Genomic DNA, 23,426 nt, shown 5'->3' with positions numbered 1-23,426 from the left:
AGTGGTACTGAGGAGATCGGCTGGGGGGGATACAGGGGGGAGTTGGGGGGAAGGGAATGTTTGGTTAAATGTAAAGAATTGGGTCTGTTGAAAATTGCTTGTACACTGTATGAGAACGTACAATGACCTGTAATAATGTGGAGTTTTGTTGAATAAACTTGAACTGATTAAAAAAAAGAAACCAATTCGCATAACTCTAAAATTGTGCATAACTTGCTAAAAAATTATTGTTTTTCAAAATAAAAACCACTGTTACCTACATTACAGCGCCGATCAGATTATGTAGGAGATAGAGCACTTATAATCTGGTGACAGAGCCTCTTTAAACTCACAACAAAAGTCACAGTAAGCCTCTGTTGACATCGCATTTTGGCTTTTATATGTTTCATTGCATATAAGGCCCCAATGTATGCAACTGTATGTTATACAGTTGCATATGTTGTCTATAGACCAAAGTTGAAAAAAAAAGTACAGTTTTTGCAGTAGACACCAGCCTTTACTATAAAAAAATATTTTTAAAATAAGGTATACATATGTATACCTGCCTGGTGGATGAAAAAAAAGGGCACTCTTTTTTAACATCCGTCGGGTCCATAGGTGGGGTTTATGAAACCATTCGGCATACGCGCCGGGGGCACATCCCAGCACAAATGCTGAATGTTTGGTAACATGGCCAAATGCATACATTTTTACCATAGCTCACACATAGCGCCAAGCTTACACCAAACTCTTGCTTTATTCAGAATTATCACAGGATGCAGATAAAATACAGCCTACGGCTTGATGGGCTAATTTTGAAGACTGAAGCGCTGGGACCGCTGGGTCTTAAGGGGGTTGTCCCACAAAATACATGTATACCCTATCCACAGGATAGGGGAAACGTGTGATCGCTGGGGTTCCGACTGCTGGGACCCCCAGCAATAAGGAGAACAAGGGACCAAAAGTCCCCCTAAGTGCTCCATGAGAATGGAGCGCTTGTGCGCGTGCCTGACCAGTGCTCCATTCATTTCAATGAGACATCCAGGACCACTGTCTCTGGCTGGTTCATAGAAATGAATGAAGCTCTGGTCAGGCATGCACACAAGCGCTCCATTGTCATGGGGCACTTCGGGGGACTTTCGGTCCCCCACTCTCCTTATCGCTGGGGGTCCCTGCGGTCGCGGAACCCCAGCGATCACACATGTATCCCCTTTAATGCCCGGAATGTCCTAAGTTTTTTTTTAACATATGCATAAATGTATTAAAGCATTGATCTACGTTTACTAGTAGCTAGATATATTGTGCGACACTACACCCCCCCCCCCCCCCCCCGCATTCCTCTGCGTGAAACTGCTATAGGCTGTATTTTATCTTCATCCTGCGGCCATTCTGTATAAAGCAAGATTTTGGTGTAAGGCTAAGTTCACACTTTCATGTATAATCCGTTACTCTGATCCGTTATTAGATCAGATCAAGTATAAAAACGGATCAGTTAAAAATCCCATTGAAAACAGTAGGATTTTTAATTGCATCTGCTTGCATCCGTTATGTTAGTCATCTGTTATTTTGACGGAGAACAAAGTGCAGAGTACAGGACTTTTTCTCTGTTCAAAAAAATGGATGTCAAACGGATGGGTTATTTTTATCATTGGTGTCATTGTAAAACTGATACAAACAAAATTGTAATCGTTTGCATCCGTTATTTTGATTTCAATGAGATTTTTATCTGATCGGTTTTTATCCTTATTCTGATCAGAGTAACGGATTATACAACACAAGTGTAAATTTAGCCTGAGTTTTGTGAGTGCTGCAGATTTTGTTCCTTTGAATGTATTTGGAGTTTTGCCACTGTGACCGCAGAGCAGCGCTGTAAACCATTGCAGCTGATCCTGTATGAAGCGCTGCAAGACCTCCATGGGACCTGTGGTGCTACGGGTATGTTAGAAGCTGTGCCAGTCTTCTATCTTCCTTGGTGGATATAACTTTTGTTGTTGTCCTATCCCTATTGATTTTTTCTGGCTAGAAAACACCTGAGTGTGACAAGTATAGACTTGTTCGGGCCTGTTCAGACTTGTCTAATTCTAGTAAAACGTCTCCTTTTGGTGAGTTTTATATTTTCTAAATCTTTGATCTTTTATTTCTGTAGACTGGCATCGGCACTCCATGTATGGGGGAACTTTTAGATCATTGTGAAGACCCTTTTACACGGGCCAATGATCGGATGAACAATTATTCGTATGAATGCTTGTTTCCAATCTTTGTCCTGTGTCAACGGGGAAGCGATTAGCTGTATTGTCGATCGTGGCTTGCTTAATGGCAGAATATCAGCCTGTGGGAATAATTCGTAATCAGATTTCTGTATTTTATACTCTAACTCTCCTAGATTAGTAATCCTGCTTTTTACTCTTCAGCTCAGATTGGCATAGTCTTTGGAAAGAAAACCCAGAGCTATGTGACCAACCTTTGCCATGGACAGTACGATTTGCTGGAGCGTCTTCCTGAGTCGCTGATATTGTATATCTTGACTTTCCTGGACTTAGAGGACATTGCTCAACTCTCCCAAGTGTCTCATACATTTCAAAAGGTAAGTCTGTTAGTTAATTGCAAGAAAACAAATGAAACCTTTTTAGGCTATGTTAGTCCTGTTTACGCCTGCGTTTTGCTCCATCAGAGGAGCAGGACAAGGGAATAACGGAAGCCGCGGTTCCGTTGCACATTGGACACCGCCGCTTGCCGACGGAACCCATTGACTTTAATAGGTTCCGTCGGCTTTCGGTTGGGGTGTCAGTGATTTTACTGGATACAATAGCGCAGCATGCTGCACTATTGTCTCCGGGTAAACCCTGCCGGATTTGCCTAACGGAGCCTCCGACGCAGATGTGAACAGAGTCTTACCATCACGTTTTTTGACATACGTATGACATATACGTCAGTTGCCCAACAGTGGCATCTGTTGCTCATACGCCCTAATGATATCCGCTTAACAAACTTCATAAACTTTTATGACCCTTTTCATGATGTGTACGTTAAACGGATACTATTATAATCTATTCGCAACGGATGCCATTGCTAGGCATCCGTTTATCACATCCATCGCCCAAGGACTATTATGGTCTCCGTATAATGGATACGTCATGAAAAGCTCTTCAAAAGTTCATTAAGTGACATCGGTCACCAATAGGCTACCATGTTAAAAAAAACTTATGTTCAACTCATTCACTGCTGTGTTTCCTCACTGCAGACTAGCCATGGTTTTTTTGAAGAGTACTGTGACTAGTAACATCTAAAACTTTCATTTTATTACCAATGTGAGTAATGGCAATCTCTGTATAGTGTCTTGTGGAATATGTTGGTGCTAAATAAATGAATAAAAGGAATAAATTAGCCCGCTGCTCCTTATGGGTCTGTAAGGTGTTGGAATGGAGTCCCCCCTTCCAGCGGTGTATTTTTGCCAAGGTTCTTCCTCCCGAAGTGCGTGTGTGATGTGCTGTTCTCTTAATTGTGTATTGCCAGTTTCTTTTACAGGTCTGGAGGAGCTGAGATTATGTACATATATATATATATCGCGATTTGTTCTGCATATCCATGTTCTTTATTGTTAGGCAATAGGGAAATGGCACCCGCATTGCATTTTGGCGCCATAATAGCGTGAGGACACCTACAGCGTTAAAGTGTACCTCCCACTTTCACTGAAAAGCAATTACAAATGTCCAGAGACGGGACCTAATAGGCTTGCTGTCAGTGAATGACTGACAGCTCTAATGCATTGCACTACGTGGGTAGTGCAATGCATTAGAGTAAAGATCAGAGGTGCAGGCCCTCAAGTCCCCTAGTGGGACAAAAAATAAAAAGTTGAATAAAAGTTTCAAGTTAATAAAAACAAACACTGCCTTTTTTCCTATAATAAGTCTTTTATTATAGGAAAAAAATAAACACGTTAAAAAAGGTACACATATTAGGTATCGCCGCGTCCGTAACGTCTCAATCTATAAAACTATAATATTATTTTCCCCGCACGGTGAACACTAGGGTTGTCACGATACCAGAATCTGGACTTCGATACCGATACTTTGTGTAGTATTGCGATACTCGATACCAAAACGATACTTTTGCCAACAATAATAATAATAAAAAAAGTTCTTCCATTTTCTGATGTGAGGCGTGTGGTGTGATAAATTTTGAACCACTATGTGCCTCACATTAACTGTAATTAACCCCATCATGTTCCAAAGTCATAGTGGACAACATTGGGTTAATGTGTGAGGAACATGATTGGGTTAATTACTATTAATGTGAGGCACATGGAGGTTCAAAATTCATATTACCTCATGCCTCACATTAATAAGTGAAAGAAAGCAGTTTTTTATTTTATAACACCGTAAACATGAATGACGCTATAACTGTGTTATTACGGTCGCTACGATACTGATAGAAAGCTGCACTGGAGAAACGCGCGTCGGGGCGCTACCTCACCATTTGGGCCACGTGACTACAACTCCTATTTATGGGTAAGGCATTGATAAGTTATCTTTATTTTCCAAACTTTTCATTGGACATTTTGCATACTCTAGTCTAGGCCTTTAGGTTACTTAGCTTCCTATAAACTCTTTTTGGGTTACACCCTCTTCTGGTCCATGACTATAACTGTGTCATATACTGACTATCTACCTCTATGAATTTTCAATGGTGGTCTTTTTTGGACATGGAATATGTCTTGTGCAGATAATACGTACGTATCTTTTGCTGTGGCAATGCCTATCCCTTAACAGTTCTGAATATAAGTACTTTGTAACCAATGTGCTGTTATTGTTACCATGAATGTGGTCCAGATACAGATTTTGTTTTTAGATCCTCTGTAGTTTTTATATGAATTTAATACAATTGATATTTTTCAAGTTTTTTGATATTTATACTTATACTTTGACCCCTTTTTCTCAGTGCTTAATATTTGATACCGAATATGTGTATATTTTATGTATTGAGACTGTTTATTGTAAAAACTTTTCTTTGTATTAACTTTAATGTACTGGCATATATCTATATACTGACAGTACTCAGGCAGTTGTTAGGACATACCTCAGTATGCCCTTACAACAGGAAATATGATTAGACAGCCCTGAGGTCCTTCAATGGACCCTGGGCTGTCTGCCCATATATGGTATGTTCCTTGATCGCTTCACAGGTATTCCCCGTGACGTGATCCAAAGGGCAACCCCCCTTCTCATTTACCCCCTGAATGCTGCGGTCAGCCTTGATCACAGCATTCAGGGAAATAACGGCAGAGATGAGCGGTTTCTCTGATCTCTGCCATTAGAGCCATTGCCCTGCTCCTGACAATAAGTGCACGCGAGCGGTCAGCATGAGGTGATGCAGCCCACGCTGCACTAATGAGCGGCGGCGCAGGCACGGAAGACAGAAGCGTGTTTTGTAGTGCACCCGCCATGTTCTGTCTTCAGTGCCGGCAATCATTAGTGCAGCGCTGGTCGCAACGCACCATGCTGACCACGCGCGCTTGTCAGGAACTACATTCAGGTAACTCTAACTAAATTCAGGTGTTACAATGCTAAGCTTGGTATCGAAATACATGAAATAACGGTATCCAACTATTTCAGGGTGCACGGTATTGAAACAGTATCGAAGTTTCGATGCATCATGCATCCCTAGTGAACACCGCAAAAAAAACATGGAATAAAAAGTGATCAAAAAGTTGCATGTACCCCAAAACCGTACCAATTAAAACTACAACTGGTGCCGCAAAAAAACTAGTCCTTACACAGCTTTTTTGACTGAAAAATAAAAGTTATGGCTCTCAGAATATGGTGACACAAAAAATAAATAACATTTAAAAAAAAAGTTATTTTATTGCACAAAATTATATACATTTGGTATCTCCATAATCGTATGGACCCGCAGAATAAAGTAAAATTGTAATTTATAGCGCACTGGGAACGCCATAAAAAAAGAAAAAAAAAGGATAAAAAACATTCAGATTTGCTGGTTTTTGGTCACCTTGCTTGCCAAAAAATTGAATAAAAAGTGCTAAAAAAAAATCACATGTACCCCAAAATGGTACCAATGAAAACGACAGATTGTCCCGCAACAAATAAGCCCTCACACGGCTCCAGTGAAGAAAAAATAAAAAAGTTCTGGCTCTCAGAATATGGCGACAGAAAATGTGCAGAGTGTTCCAAAAGCGGATAAAATTGGGCACCATTTATCAGTGCGACACTGGCCACATATCTGCGGATTATTATTTATTTACCCCATTATTATACCCTTATGTACTCCGCACAGATTACATAGGTCCCCACATTATAAACTGAAACATCAGCAATACCCCAAACAGAACTACTACCAAGCAAAATCTGCGCTCCAAAAGCCAAATGGCGCTCCCTCCATTCTGAAACCTACAGCGTGCCCAAACAGTAGCTTATGTCCACATATATGTCATCGCCATACCCTGGAGAACCCGCTTAAAATTTTATCAGGTATTTGTCTTTGGTGGCACAAATCGGGCACAACATATTGTGTACTAAAATGGCATATCAGTGGAAAATTGCAATTTTCACCATCTGTTGGGCATTAATTTCTCATGAAAAAACAGCTGTGGGGTCAAAATGCTCACTACACCCCTTAAAATGCCTTAAGGGGTGTCGTTTCCAAAGTAGGGGTCACTACTTGGGGGTTTGTTTTACTATTTGACCTCAGAGCACTGCAATTGTGGGCCAATGGTGTGAAAATCACCAAAATAGACCACAAATGCTCATGTTGCTCTTCACTTCTAAGACCTGTCATATGTCCAGGCAAATGATAAATGCCTTGAGGGGTGTAGTTTCTAAAATGGGGTCAATTCTTGGAGGCTACCACTGTACTCTGGTACCTTATGGTTTTGCAAATGCAACATGGCGCCCAAAAGCCAATCCAGCAAAATCTGCATGCCTAATAGCGCTCCTGCTTTTCTGAGCCGTGCCGTGTGTCCAAACAGCAGTTTATGACCACATATGAGGTATTGCTGTAATCCGGAGAAATTGCTTTTCAGATGTTGGGGTGCTTTTTCTCCTTTATTCCTTGTAAAAATTGAAAATGTCAACGTTTTATCAGAAGAAAAGTAATTTTCAATTTCACGGCCTAATTCCACTAAATTCAGCAAAAAAAACTATGGGGTCAAAATGCTCACTTAACCCCTCGATAAATTCCTGGAGGAGTGTAGATTGCCAAATGGTGTTTGCTTCTGGGGCCTGTGTTTCAGTCCATTACCACTCTAGGGCCACATCTGGAATATTTCTAAAATCTGCAGAATCTGGGCAATAAATTTGGAGTTGCGTTTCTCTTGGAAAAACATTCTGTGTTAGAGAAAAAAATTATTTAAAACAAATTTTCTGTAAAAAATAAATAATTTGTAAGGTTCACCTCCACTTTGCTTTAATTCCTGTAATACACCAAAAGGGTTAAGAAACTTTCTAAATGATGTTCCGAATACTTTGAGTGGTGCAGTTTTTAAAATGGGGTGTTTTAAAGGAGGGGGTTTCTAATATATAAGGCCCTCAAAGCCACTTCACAACTGAACTGGTCCCTGAAAGAAATAGGCTTTTGAAATTTTCTTGAAAATGTGAGAAATTGCTGCTAAAGTTCTAAGCCTTGTAACGTCCTAGAAAAATAAAAGAATGTTCAAAATACAATGCCAACATAAAGTAGACCTATGGGAAATGTTAACGTGTAACTATTTTGTGTGGGATTACTATTTGTTTTACAAGTAGATACATTAAAATCTAGAAAAATGCTAATTTTCTCTACATTTTGGTATTTTTCACAAATAAACACCGAATGTATCGACCACATTTTACCACTAACCTAAAGTACAATGTGTTACAAGAAAACAATCTCAGAGTCGCTTGAAAAAATAAAAGCATTCCAAAGTTATCACATAAAGTGACATGACAGATTTGAAAAAAATGGTCTGGTCCATTAGGTGAAAACAGGCTGTGTCCTTAACCTCTTCACGCGCTGCGCCGCAACTGTACATCCTGCAGAGGGCTTGCTTCCCGCATCAGGACGTACAGTTGCGGAGTAGTTCCCGGCGCACACTGTCTTAACGGACAGTGTCCGGGAACCGGGAAGGTCAGCTGTCCCCGACAGCTGACACTCCAGTCTTGCGGGTCAGTGGACCATCGCCGCTGATTTAGGCAATTAACCCCATAAATGCGGCGACGGATTGCGTTCGCCGCATTTAAGTGGTTTGAAGCACATCGGCAGCCCCCACGAAGTGATTGTGGGGGCTGCCGATGCTTGTTGTAGCAATCGGAGGCCAGACAATGACCTCCGAGGAGCAGCCTACGGCCGGTCCTCCGAGGCTTCCGGTCAGTGTGACTGGCACGTCACAATGACAGTTAAAATACATTACACTACGTAGGTAGTGTAATGTGTTGTAGCAGCCATCAGAGCTTCAAGTCTAAATGTCCCCTAGTGGGACAAGTAAAAAAAAGTAATAAAAATGTTTTAAAAAAAAAAGTGTAAAAATAAAAGTTATACGTTATATAAACAAAAAATGTTTTTTTTCCTATAATAAGACTTTCATTATAGGAAAAAAATTAACACATTAAAAAAAGTACACATATTTGGTATCGGCGCGTTCATAATGACCCAAACTATAAAACTATAATGTTATTTTTCCTGCACGATGAACACCCCAAAAGAATCAATAAAAAAACGACACCAGAATCAATATTTTTTGGTCACCACCCCTCCCAAAATAGAGAATAAAAAGTGATCAAAAAGTCGTATGTACCCGAAAATAGTACCGATAAAAACTACAACCCGTCCTGCAAAAAACAAGCCCTTACGGCTCTCAGAATATGGTGACACAGAAAATAAATTATTTTATAAAAAAGTGATTTTATTGCGCAAACGCTGCAAAACATAAAAAAAACTATATACATCTGGTATCGCTGTAATCGTACCGACCTGCAAAATAAAGTAAAACTGTCATTTATAGCACACGGTGAACGCTGCAAAAAATAAACTAAAAAACATTGTCAGAATTGCTTGTTTTTGGTCACCCGGCTTGCAAAAAAAATAGAATAAAAAGTGATCAAAAAAATCGCACGTACCCCAAAATGGTACCAATGAAAAGTACAGATTGTCCCGCAACAAATAAGCCCTTGCACAGCTCTGGTGGTGAAAAAGTTAAAAAGTTCTGGCTCTCCGAATATGGCGATGCAAAATGTGCAGTGTCCCCAAAAGTGGATAAGATCGGGCACCATTTATCAGTGCGACACCGGCCACACATCTATGAATTATTATTTATTTACCGCATTATTATACCCTCTTATTATGCCCTGATGTTCTCCGCACAGATTACATATTCCCCCACATTATAAGCTGAAATTCCAGCAAAATCCCAAACAGAACTACTACCAAGCAAAATCTGCCCTCCAAAAGCAAAATGGCGTCCCTCCCTTCTGAGCCCTGCAGCGTGCCCAAACAGCAATTTGCGCCCACATATATGGCATCGCCATACCCGAGGGAACCAGCTTAACGTTTTATGAGGTATTTGTCTTCAGTGGCACAAACTGGGCACGACATATTATGCACTAAAATGGCATATCAGTCGAAAATTGCAATATTCATACCATCCGCTGTGCATTAACCCCTTTGCGCACTATGACTTAATAGCACGTCATGGTGCGGGGGTGATGTATGGAGCGGGCTCACGTGCTGAGCCCGCTCCATACGCTGCGGGTGTCAGCTGTGTATTACAGCTGACACCCAGGACTAACGGACAGGAACAGCGATCGCGCTGTTACAGGAGCCTGTAAAAATAACAATATACTGCAATACATTAGTATTGCAGTATATTGTACCAGCGATCCAATGAGCGCTGGGTGACGTCCTCTAAGGGGACTAATAAAATGTGTAGAAGAATTAAAGTTATTAGTAGTGAGAAAGAAAAAAGTTTAACGTTAAAAACCCCCCTTTTCCCATTTTTCTTCCAAAGTAATGTAAAAAAATAAACAAAATTGGTATCGATACGTCCGTAAAAGGCCGGACTATTACATCATACCATTATTTAACTCGCACGGTGAACACCATAAAAAAACATAAATAATTTAAACTGCAAAAATTGCTGTCTTTTTTTTTGTCACTTTAGCTCTAAAAAAAAATGAAATACAACTTATGGATCACTTTTTATGTACCAAAAAATGGTACCTATAAAAACTACAGCTCGTCCCGCAAAAAATAAGACCTCCCACCGCTCAATCAACCGAAAATAAAAAAGTTACTGCTCTCAGAATGTGGTGAAACAAAACCATTTTTATTTTAACAATTAGATTTTTCTTTGTGAAATTAGTATAATATAAAAAAAAAATATATAAATTTGGTATCACCGTAATTGTATTGAGCCGCAGAATAAAGTAAAGTTTTTGTTTTTACCGCACGGCGAAAGCTGTAAAAACGAAAACCCCAAAAAGTGGAATCAGATTTTTTTTCCTATATCAGTCCGCAAAGAATTTTTTTTCAGTTTCCCAGTACATTTTATGGCACTTTAAATGGTGTCAATAGAAACTACAGATCCTCCCGCAAGAAATAAGCCCTCACATCACTCTACTGACGGAAAAAGAAAAAAGTTATGGCTCTAAGAACGTGGGGAGTGAAAAACGAAAATAAGAAAGCAAAAAATGGATCAGTCCTGAAAGGGTTAATTCATTTCTAATGAAAAAAAATTAATTATGACCACATGTGGGGTATTTCCGTACTCGGGAGAAATTGCTTTACAAAAATTGGTTGTTTTTTTTTCTCCTTTATCCCTTGTGAAAATGAGAAAATGCAACTTTTTAGTGGAAAAAAATTGTGATATTAATTTTCGCAGCCTAATTCTAATAAATTCTGCAAAAGTCCTGTGGGGTCTAAATGCTCACTATACCCCTTGATAAATTCCTTGAGGGGTGTTTCCAAAATGGGGTCACTTTTGGGGGGTTTCCCCTGTTTTGGTCCCTCCAGGGCGTTGCAAATGCGACATGGCACCAAAAACCAATCCAGCAAAATCCGTGCTCCAAAATCCAAATGGCGCTCCTTTCTTTCTGAGCCCTACGGTGGGTCCAATCAGCAGTTTATTACCACATATGGGGTATTGCCGTAATCCGGAGACATTGCTTTACAAATGTTGGCGTGCATTTTCTTCGTTATTCCTTGTAAATATTAAAAATTTCTATGTTTTTTCAGAAAAACAGTAGTTTTTCATTTTTACAGACTAATTCCAATATATTTAGCGAAAAACCGTTGTGGTCAAAATGCTAACTATACCCCTAGATAAATTCCTTTAGGGTATGTTCACACGGCCTATTTACGGACGTAAATCGGGCGTTTTTGCCCCGAATTACGCCCGAAAATAGCGCCTCAATAGCGATGACAAACATCTGCCCATTGAAAGCAATGGTCAGACGTTTGTCTGTTCACACGAGGCGTATATTTACGCGCCGCTGTCAAAAGACGGCGCGTAAATAGACGCCCGCGTCAAAGAAGTGACCTGTCACTTCTTTGGCCGTAATTAGAGCCGTTAAACATTGACTCCAATGAATAGCAGCGCTAATTACGCCCGTAATTGACGCGGCGTTCAAGCGCCTGCACATGCCGGTACGGCTGAAATTACGGGGATGTTTTCAGGCTGAAACATCCCCGTAATTTCAGCCGTAACGGACGCCCTCGTGTGAACATACCCTTTGAGGTGTAGTTTCCAAAATGGGGTCACTTTTGGGGTGTTTCCACTGTTTTGACACCACACGACCTCTTCAAACCTGACAAGGTGCCTAAAATATATTCTAAAAAAAAGGAAGCCCAAAATCCACTGGGTGCGCCTTTGCTTCTGAGGCCGGTGCTTCAGTCCATTAGCACGCTAGGGCCACATGTGGGATATTTCTAAAAACTGCAGAATCTGGGCAATAATTATTGAGTTGCATTTCTCGGGTAAAACCTTCTGTGTTACAAAAAGAAATGTATTAGAAATTTATTTCAGCAAAAAAAATAAAATGTGTAAATTTCACCTCTACTTTGCTTTAATTCCTGTGAAACGCCTAAAGGGTTAAAACACTTTGTGAATGCGGATTCGAATACCTTGAGGGGTGCAGTTTTCAAAATAGGGTGACTTCCGGGGATTTTCTAATATATAAGGCCCTCAAAGCCACTTCAGAACTTCAGAAGTTCTAAGCCTTGTAACGTCCTAGAAAAATAAAAGAATGTTAAAAAAACGATGCCAATCTAAAGTAGACATATGGGAAACGTTAACAGGTAACTATTTTGCGTGGTATTACTATCTGTTTTACAAGCAGATACTTTTAAATTTAGAAAAATGCACATTTTTGCTACATTTTGGTGTTTTTCAGAAATAAATACCTAAATTATTTCCCAAATTTTTTCACTAACAAATGTCACGAGAAAACAATCTCCGAATCGCTTGGCTAGGTAAAAGCATTCCGATGTTATTACCACATAAAGTAACACATGTCTGATTTGAAAAAAATCGGCTGTGTCCTGAAGGGGTTAAGGGGTTAACAGATGAAAATAAACAAGTGTGATTGGAAAAAAAATTCCTTTTTCAATTAGTTACATAATAATTCTGCAGACTAATAGTTGCCCAATAATTATGCACTCATAGATATTCTCCTAAGAAAGCCAAAACCTCACTTTTAGGGTATGTTCACACACTGTTTTCAGACGTAATTCAGGCGTTTTACGCCTCGAATTACGCATGAAAAAGGGGTTCCATTACGCCTACAAACATCTGCCCAATGCTTTCAATGGGTTTTATGATGTTCTGTTCCCACGAGGTGTAATTTTACGCGTCGCCGTAATTTTTATTAATACATTTTATTTTACATTACTTACTACTTTTTTTTTTTAGCCCCACTAGGGGACTTTACTATAATGCTTTGGTATACTTAGTATAACAATGCATTATTGCCTGTCAGTGTAACTCTGACAGGCAATCTATTAGGACGTGGAACATAAACATGGAACATAAACAGAGAACACCTATAATGGAAAGATCTGCACCTCTTCGGTGTTTCGGATTCACTCCTGGTTTTGGCTTCCAAATACTGAAGCAAAATACTGACCAGAATCAATTGACGTGTGCATGAGGCCTTACACAGAAGAGGTGTAAATCTTTGCATTATACCTTTCCTCTGTGTAGATTTCACTCCTGGTTTTGGCCTACAAATACTATAATACTGACCAAAATGTGAAAGTGGCCCGCTCTACAACTTGTTGAAAAAAAGGCAGTTCTTTCTCTTGGCCAGCAGAGGGAGCAGCATTCCACTAAGTGCTTGTTTTGAGTAGTTTTTCCTCTCTTCTACATTTCCTGATTGCAGGTTATTCTGGGTAATGTGATGACTGGGTTGGTGCTTTGCCCTCTGTTGTATTAGCTGAAACTTTTCTCTTTACATCAGCAGGTAGCAGCAAACACACATAAGCAACACACAAGCTGGCAACAGTTTTTGGCTCAGAAGAGGGTAGCTTAGAAATCTATGAAATCACAGGGTTTAGTCACACACTGAAGAGGCTTTAGAGGTGAAATAACTAAAATAAGCTTTCTACTGACCGTTCTATTAATCGGCAGCTTTGAGTTATGAAATGTGAAATCCGGTTTCCAGACGACTGGGGAACTTTTTCTTTAGCAATTTCCCAACATGCACCTCTCACACCTAGTACCAGTTTTAACATGCTCGAACAAATGAGTGAAACACACGCCAGCCCAAAAAAACAACAACCTGGATATGTAGAATTGGCTGGTGAGTTCTCTGTTTCTGACTATTTGGGAGATTAGGGAGAAAGTCTATAATTGTGTTTTCATTGATCTCTTAATATATCTTTACAGCGGTCAGAAATCTGTTTTTCTGATCCACATCCCCTGCATAGACCCAGCCTATGTACACCTTTTTTAAAGCGTTTTTTTATTCAACCTTTTATGTGATTCTAAACTTGTTTTGAATTGACTTTTATTAAAATTTTGTTTAGTTCTTCCGATACAGTTTCTATGTATCCTCTATACTCTGTATCACTCGCTATGAGCCTATTTTGTCAGTGTACAGAACTGACGGCTCGGCAGAGAGCGCGTCGTGTGTGTGTGTCTAAGGCTGGATTCACACGAGCGTGTGCGTTTTGTGCGCGCAAAAGCTCTGTGAGTCATCAGCATATGATGCTTGGCTGCGTGATTTTCGCGCAGCCGGCATGATGACACTGTTTTTATGTTTGTAAACCGAAAAGCACGAGGTGCTTTTCTGTTTTCATTCATAGTTTTGACTACTGTAGCGCGCGGCACACAGAAGTGCGTCAGTGTGCCGTGCGCGGTTTTCACGCACCCATTAACTTCAATGGGAGCGTGATGAGCGAAAAAAGGGCAAATATAGGACATGTCGTGAGTTTTACGCAGCGGACATACGCTGCGTGAAAATCACTGACAGTCTGAACGGCCCCATTGACTAACATAGGTCCGTGCGACGCGCGTGAAAATCACACGCGTAGCACGGACATATTATACGTTCGTCTGAATAAGCCCTAATACATAGGATCACAGCAATATCGATCATATCTAAGTTTGTCAACTTAGATGATCGATATTATGGAGAGCCTATGTATGGGACACACAGGACCTGCTCTTCGCCGAGCCGTCAGTTCACTTCACTAAGGGTATGTTCACACGGCAACGCCAATGACGTCTGAAATTACGGAGCTGTTTTCAGGCGAAAACAGCTCCTGAATTTCAGACGTTTTGACAAGTGCACGCTTTTTTTGCGGCGTCTTTTACGTACGTAATTGGAGCTGGTTTTCATTGGAGTCAATGAAAAACTGCTCCAATTACGTCCCAAGAAGTGACATGCACTTCTTTGAGGCGGACTTCTTTTGAAAGCGGCGCGTAAAAAAAAAAGTCAGTCTGCACAGAACACCGTAAGACCCATTGAATTCAATGGGCAGATGTTTAATGGGCAGATGTTTGGAGCCATTTTTTCGGGCCTAATTCGAGGCGTAAAACGCCTGAATTACGTCCGTAAATAGGGCGTGTGAACAAACCCTAACTGATTCAGATGATAGCGAACAATGTAGCTTATATCTATAGAGGATACATAGAAGCTGTGTTGGAAAAACGAAACCACTTTTAGAATCCAATAAAACATTGGTTTAATAAAAAAAAAAAAGTGTACATAGCCTTGAAATAAGAAACATCTGGTTACCTGCAGCCAACACTAGAGGGAGATGACTGTTTACAGTTTGTTTTTACATTACACTCCATAATATAACATTGTGCAGTAAGCTCATAGTCTCCCTCTAGTGGAGGCCATAGGTAGCCAGATGTTTATTATTTCAGTCCATGCTTAATCCGACCTTTAAAAACCAAAAGGGTGTTCAAGGGCAGACATTCAACAGAAAGTTATTCTGAGTTTTAGTTACAAATTAGTCAATCATTTTTGTGTATTTTATTTCTACTGTACAAGTATAATTTACAGAGAACCACATAAAGATACTAGATTTACATTCTTTAACAAGTCTCTCAGAAGCCCCTATATTCCAAAATGCATCACATTGACAGCTCTGTACAACGCCATAATGTGGGTATGTAACCTGGTTATTACGGTATATGATTAGCATGTTAATACATAGTTGAACTATGGTAATTACATTTAGCTATTATCGATACCTTTTATATTGGAATATATAATAAAGTCTGGATCTTGAGGTGACATGATCTTTCTTCTGAAATATAATCATGCTGTGAATACAGTGCAATGCCCCCCAAAATAATGGCTCGGCACAGGCAGGTGCGACGTCATCACTGCATCGCGCCAGCCTGCGACAATGTTAAGGGTAAACTGACAGAATGGTGTCGCAGGGAGCTGACTGCTCCCTGCTCACTGCTCCACAATTGTATTCAATTGTAGAATGCGGTCCTGGGCGGCCCAGGCCCACACAGACTTATGGCTGCTATGATGGTGGTAACCCCACTAAATGCATTTATTAGAGGAAATCACCATCTTTAGGCTTTTCTTTACTGCTGGTATTCCACCAAATGTTTCATGGTGTTGGCATTCAAAGGATGAACACAGCACATTCTAACACATGGAAGGAGTCCGTAGCATGATTTCTCTGATGAATGGAGGTAATGTCAGGCTCTATACAAGGGGTTCCCAATTGCCAGACCGCTGACGCCAGTTGTCCGGAGCAGTGGCGTTGCCTGGCAACTGCCACATTCAATTGTATCTGCGTTCTCAGATTCACTGGCTGGAATGGCCTACGGCTAATCCAATCTGTATGAATATAGCACTCTTTTACACTGGCCAATTATTCACAGAACGCTCGTTCCTGATAATTGCCCTGTGTAAACCAGGCAACCATCAACCGATGATCGGCTGATTGCATAGTTTTAAGTGGCCAAACTATTATCTTTGTCGGCAGCGCATCTCCCTGTGTAATCCGGGCGAGGCGCTGCCAAGATGATAGAAATGTATGGGGACGAGCAATCGGAATAACGAGCGCTCGTCTCCATACTAGCTCATTGTGACAGGAGCAAACGAGCGCCGATCAACGAGCTGTCTTGTTCATCAACGCTAGTTTACACGGCTGTAAACTCAGCTTTAGAGCGGATTTACACGAACGTGTAATACGTCCGTGCAACGCGCATATTTTTCACGCGCGTCGCACGGACCTGCTAGTCTATGGGGCAGTGCAGACTGTCGGTGATTTTTGCGCAGCGTGAGTCCGCTGCGTAAAACTCACAACAGGTCCTATATTTCTGCGTTTTTTGCGCATCACGCACCTATTGAAGTCAATGGGTGCCTGAAAATCACGCGCACCACACAGAAGCACTTCAGTAGGACGCGCGTGATTCGCGCAACAGCAGTCAAAAGTATGTTTGGAAACAGAAAAGCACCATGTGCTATTCTGTTTACAAACATCCAAACAGAGTGTCATGATGGCGGCTGCGCGAAAATCACTCAGCCGCACATCCTATGTGATGACACACAGAGCTGTTAAGTGCCTTTTGCGCGCGCAAAACGCACACGCTCGTGTAAATCCGTCCTCACTGTTGGTGTTCAGTTCCAACTGCCACCTGACGGCAGACCCAGGTAAATGGACCTTCACTAAAAATAATTGAGTACCTCTTCTCTAGACAGTCTTTTGCTCATGTCATATGAAACCTCTGACCTTGACATTCAGTGTACAACACAAATCCTATGTGCATGTTATTCTTGAAATATTGGATGTTTTTCCCTCCAAACATCTGCCTGTTTGTACCATTGCTGCAGTCATTTTTTATACTTACTTGGCAAAATTTAAAGCAGACACATTTAATAAAATCTCCTTATAACCCTGGCCAGAATTAAAGGTTCAGTCGTGATCGTGAATACTTGTTTTGGCTGTATGTCGGCTTTGAGAAGTAACTGCACCTTGGCTGCATTGTTTATAGGTGTGAAGATTTGTGAAGTTCACCTCCTGTCTCAGAGGATAAGGCTGCTGCTCTGTCCCCCATGCTTTAGGGTATGTTCACACGCACTGTTTTCAGACGTAATTCGGGCATTTTACGCCTCGAATTACGCCTGAAAAAACGCCCCCAATACACCTAAAAACATCTGCCCATTGCTTTCAATGGGTTCTACGATGTTCTGTTCCCACGAGGTGTAATTTTACGCGTCGCTGTCAAAAGACGGCGTGTAAAAAGACGCCCACGTCAAAGAAGTGCATATCACTTCTTGGGACGTTTTTGGAGCCGTTTTTGATTGACTCCATTGAAAAACAGCTCCAATAACGTCCGTAAATTACGCCACGAAAAATGCGAGTAGTTACAAAAACATCTGAATATCAGGAGCTGTTTTCAGGCGAAATCAGCTCCGTAATTTCAGATGTATTTTGCTATTGCGTGTGAACATACCCTTAGGGTATGTGCACACAATAACTGCATTTTCGTTTTGCGGGACGTCCATTACGGCTTCAATGAAAAACGGCTCCAGTTACGTCCCAAGAAGTGTCCTGCACCTCTTTGACGAGGCTGTTATTTTATGCGCCGTCTTTTGACAGCGACGCGTAAAATTACAGGTCGTCGGCACAGTACTTTGGCAAACCCATTGAAATGAATGGGCAGATGTTTGCCGACGTATTGGAGCCGTGTTTTCAGGCGTAAATCGAGGCATAAAACGCCTCCATTACGCCTGAAAATAGGTCGTGTGAACCCAGCCTAAGGGCTGATTCAGACGAACGTGGCGTTTTTGCGCACGCAAAACACGCTGCGTTTTGCCTGCGCAAAAGCCACTTACCTGTTCCGTGAGGCAGCATCATATGATGCGCGGCTGCGTGATTATGACACGCCATTTGGATGTTTGTAAACAGAAAAGCACGTGGTGTTTACATTTCTGTTTACATTCATCCTTTTGACAGCTGGTGCGCGAAACAGGCAGTTCGCACGGAAGTGCTTCCGTGCGACCTGCGTGGTTTTCACGCACCCATTGACTTCAATGGGTGCGTGATGCGCGAAATACGCCGAGATATTGAACGTGTCGTGCTTTTTACGCAGCGGACAAACGCTGCACAAAAAGCACGGACTGTCTGTACTGCCCCATAGACTTCTATTGGTCCATGCGTGCCGCGTGAAAACCACGCAGCCTGCAGGGACGCAATTCACGTTCGTGTGAATCCGCCCTAACACTTTAAATCTGCTTGTTCAGTTTGGCTGCTTAGCATAACCACAAGCCCCATACAAGACGTGCTGCCGACATGATAATAATGGATGGAGAGAAGCGATCGCAGTAAAGACCGCTCGTCTCCATACATAGCTCCGTGTGACCGGTGTAAAAGGGCCTTTAGGCTCTGTTCACACTAGCGTCATTGCTTCGGTTTATCGTATCAGTGATCCAAATCGTGACCAATGGACCGCATGGGATCTGTCGAGGTTCCGTCCAGGTTTCCGATGTTTTGACAGCAAGAATTGGTCTACATGCTGTTTTATTCTTATGATTAAAATGTGACCGAAACCTTGACCAAACCCTTGATGGAGGCTCTTAGCAAATATGTGAACAGAGCCTTAGGCTGGGTTCACATTGTGAGTTTTTGTTGTGCTCTCAAACGCAGCCTACAGAAACGCATCTGAAAAACGTTGTTTTTTTAAATGTTTCGGCTGTAATGTTATTTGGAATTTATTGGTTATAGACTTACAGCTGAAACACTTTGCATTTTTAGATGCTTTTCTTTAGGCTGTGATTGTACTTTTTTTGCGTTTAATGTTGGTTTTCTATTACTAGAATAAAGTATTTCATGGATTGTGTCACAAACTATTTATGGAAGACATGCACTTCTTTTAATATGGTGCACGCTACTTGCGTCATTTTTCTAATGCATGTCCCGCTACTTTTCTGGCACGTTTGTTTTGTTTATATAGTTCCCATTATTTATTTATAGAGCGCTAACATCTCCTGCACAACTGACATCGACTCACATATATCCCCGGTGGAGCTCACAATCGAATGTCACAATCTCCGGCATACACATATACTAAAAGCCAATTTCATAGAAAGCAAATGAACCTATCAGTATGTTTATGTGACGGAGGAAGCTTATGTACTATGTGAATTTTACCATCTAACTATTTGTCCTTTTAATAGATATCCAATTCGAACAAGCTGTGGGAACACATTGTTGAGAGGTCTTGTGATCGGGTTACTCCAGAGATGAGGTCTCTTGCACAGGACCTAGGTTGGAAGCAGTTCTTCTTCACCAACAAACTGCAACTTCAGCTCCAGCTCTGCAGACGGAGGAAGAGACAGGAGAGTCCGGATATGTTCTTGGACTAACAGGATGCGCCTTTTGACTTGGAGAATGATTACTACAGACATCAAGAAGTCAGGCTATGTTCACATCTGCGCTCTGTATTTCCATTGCTCTGCTCCATCATAGGAGCAGAGCAACGAAAATACCAGACCCACTGTTGCACCACGGACACCACGAGCGGTCGACGGAACCCATTGACTTTAATGGGTTCCGTTGGGTTTCCATCAGGGTGTCCGTGGTTTCGGCTAGATCTGCAACAGAGGCCACTAACTGAGCCTTCAACGCAGATGTGATAGAGGCCTCACATGTTCCTGATAAGATCGTCTTCCATTCTTTCATTTATAGACTGTTTTCTAGTTACAAAAAGTCATGATCTAAGCAGCTGAATAAACTCAGTCTATCTACTGTGTCCCCAATGCCGTTGACTTTATACATCAATTCCTATATCCTGCTACTGCAGAGTAACACAGCCCTCCGGTTCAAGGTTTAGTTACCTAAGAAACCAGCAGCATAAGTGAGTGTCTTTCCAAATATACTTGATAAGTCTACGATGCTTTGCTTTTTTAGTACAGCGCGTCATTCCTTTGACCCCCCCTCTCTCCCTACCCCAGGCAAAAAAAAACTGTACTGTACCCTTATCAGAAAACATTAGGAAAACATTTTAAATAATTTATGCTGAAAGTTTCTGGGAAAAAAATACTTTAAAATAATTGCTTCTATGGCTAAATGATTTATAGTTTTGATACATTTAATTTCCTAGCTTTTTTTACTTAATGTTTACTTTGCCTGTAAATGTTCACTACTTAATTTTTTTGCTTGCTCTGTTCGTGTCTATGACACTATATATGTTTTTGCGAGTCCCATTGAATCCATGCACATGCAGCAGAAACCCCATTCAGAAAAGTTTGCAATAATTCTGCTGCGTGTGAACTTACCCTAAGGCTAGATTCACACAAGCGATTCAGTTTTCTTGCGTTGCAGTTCTGTCTGGCATCCGTGTACGGTGCGCGTCTGCAGTTTTTACACGCGTATGTCATTCGTTTTTTACGTCCGCAAAAAAAACTAAGAAGGTCGTTCTCTTTCCTTATCATTTCTTTAGCAACTGGTGCGTGAGAAACACAGACAGCACACGGATGGCGTCCGTGTGCTGTCCATTGTTTTCACGCACCCATTGACTTCAATGGGCTGCGAGGTGCTCAAAAACGCACAAAAATAGGACCTGCAGTAAGTTTATGCAGTGGACGCGCTGTGTGACGTAAAATACGCTCATGTGAATCTAGCCTAACACATCAGGAGTTCACAGTCTAGGTCAATATAAGGTGCCTTAAAGTTTAGTAATATTGTGCCGAAAATTAAATTTGCATTACTTGATATTTGTGTGAGTCAAATGTATGCCAACATGATTAAGAATACAAAATAAAATGCAATTTGTTTACCAAAATTTCCAAATGTATTTAATGCTTGAAGTTAACTGACAATACAACTGTGATCAGTTTTGTTTGGGTTTTTCTTTCAGGCTAAGATCACGCCAAAAAGTAAAGTCTGTTTTTTAATGCCCCTGTAAAAAAAACTTCAATATGATAGATTAAATACTATCAAGGCCTCTATGCATTAGTACACCGCAAACAACCCCTCCATATCTTGTGCTGTTCGGGTTAGACATGACTGTTATGAGCTTGTGTGTCTACCACCTCATACTCAATAGCGGCTTAAAGGCTATGTACACCTTTTGAAAGCTATATTTTTTTAAATACATGTACAGCGAAGGAAATAAGTATTTGATCCCTTGCTGATTTTGTAAGTTTGCCCACTGTCAAAGACATGAACAGTCTAGAATTTTTAGGCTAGGTTAATTTTACCAGTGAGAGATAGATTATATTTAAAAAAAAAAACAGAAAATCACATTGTCAAAATTATATATATTTATTTGCATTTTGCACAGAGAAATAAGTATTTGATCCCTTTGGCAAACAAGACTTAATACTTGGTGGCAAAACCCTTGTTGGCAACTACAGCTGTCAGATGTTTTTTGTAGTTGATGATGAGGTTTGCACACATGTTAGATGGAATTTTGGCCCACTCCTCTTTGCAGATCATCTGTAAATCATTACGATTTCGAGGCTGTCGCTTGGCAACTCGGATCTTCAGCTCCCTCCATACGTTTTCGATGGGATTAAGGTCTGGAGACTGGCTAGGCCACTCCATGACCTTAATGTGCTTCTTTTTGAGCCACTCCTTTGTTGCCTTGGCTGTATGTTTTCGGGTTATTGTCGTGCTGGAAGACCCAGCCACGAGCCATTTTTAATGTCCTGGTGGAGGGAAGGAGGTTGTCACTCAGGATTTGACGGTACATGGCTCAATCCATTCTCCCATTGATGCGGTGAAGTAGTACTGTGCCCTTAGCAGAGAAACACCCCCAAAACATAATGTTTCCACCTCCATGCTTGACAGTGGGGACGGTGTTCTTTGGGTCATAGGCAGCATTTCTCTTCCTCCAAACACGGCGAGTTGAGTTAATGCCAAAGAGCTCAATTTTAGTCTCATCTGACCACAGCACCTTCTCCCAATCACTCTCAGAATCATCCAGATGTTCATTTGCAAACTTCAGATGGGCCTGTACATGTGCCTTCTTGAGCAGGGGGACCTTGCGGGCACAGCAGGATTTTAATCCATTACGGCGTAATGTGTTAACAATGGTTTTCTTGGTGACTGTGGTCCCAGCTGCCTTGAGATTATTAACAAGTTCCCCCTGTGTAGTTTTCGGCTAAGCTCTCACCTTCCTCAGGATCAAGGATAACCCACGAGGTGAGATTTTGCATGGAGCCCCAGATTGATGTCGATTAACAGTCATTTTGTATGTCTTCCATTTTCTTACTATTGCACCAACAGTTGTCTCCTTCTCACCCAGCGTCATACTTATGGTTTTGTAGCCCATTCCAGCCTTGTGCAGGTCTATGACCTTGTCCCTGACATCCTTAGAAAGCTCTTTGGTCTTGCCCATGTTGTAGAGGTTAGAGTCAGACTGATTAATTGAGTCTGTGGACAGGACTCTTTTATACAGGTGACCATGTAAGACAGCTGTCTTTAATGCAGGCACCAAGTTGATTTGGAGCGTGTAACTGATCTGGAGGAGGCTGAACTCTTAATGGTTGGTAGGGGATCAAATACTTATTTCTCTGTGCACAATGCAAATAATTATATATCATTTTGACTATGAGATTTTCTGTTTTTTTTTTAAAAATATAATCTATCTCTCACTGGTAAAATTAACCTAGCCTAAAAATTCTAGTCTGTTCATGTCTTTGACAGTGGGCAAACTTACAAAATCAGCAAGGGATCAAATACTTATTTCCTTCACTGTATATATATAAAAATGTCTATCAGTCTGTTTGGTGCAACCCTGTAATTATTTTTTTAAATGATTTTTACTTTTTCAGATACAGCTGCTTTGTATCCTGTATACAGAGCAGCTGTATCTTGCGCTGAGACCTGAATCCATCAGGTCCGTGGGACTTACTGGTTCAGTGCCAACGGGTTCCACGCAGGATCCACGTTAGCGATCACATCTAAGTTATGAACTTAGATGAGATCGAAAACCGCTCGATCCTGCGTGACAGACACAAGCAGGACCCGCTTGACAC

General features: G+C 41.1%; 1 protein-coding gene across 5 annotated transcripts in view; it reads left to right on the top strand.

Moving 5' to 3' along the window:
• The window catches only part of FBXO36 (F-box protein 36), a 48,899-nt gene extending 27,673 nt beyond the window's left edge, over positions 1-21,226 (top strand). For all 5 annotated transcript variants that reach the window (XM_075861261.1, XM_075861263.1, XM_075861262.1 and 2 more), the window contains 2 exons: positions 2,391-2,563; positions 19,620-21,226. In XM_075861261.1, the coding sequence (XP_075717376.1) occupies positions 2,391-2,563; positions 19,620-19,808 (362 nt within the window). In that variant the 3' untranslated portion in view covers positions 19,809-21,226. The remainder of the gene's footprint in view (positions 1-2,390; positions 2,564-19,619) is intronic.
• The last annotated feature ends 2,200 nt before the right edge of the window (positions 21,227-23,426 follow it).

Source organism: Rhinoderma darwinii, chromosome 4, assembly GCF_050947455.1.
Source record: "Rhinoderma darwinii isolate aRhiDar2 chromosome 4, aRhiDar2.hap1, whole genome shotgun sequence".
In the NCBI taxonomy this organism is placed as follows: domain Eukaryota; kingdom Metazoa; phylum Chordata; class Amphibia; order Anura; family Rhinodermatidae; genus Rhinoderma; species Rhinoderma darwinii.
This window is presented reverse-complemented; position numbering and strand designations above follow the sequence as displayed.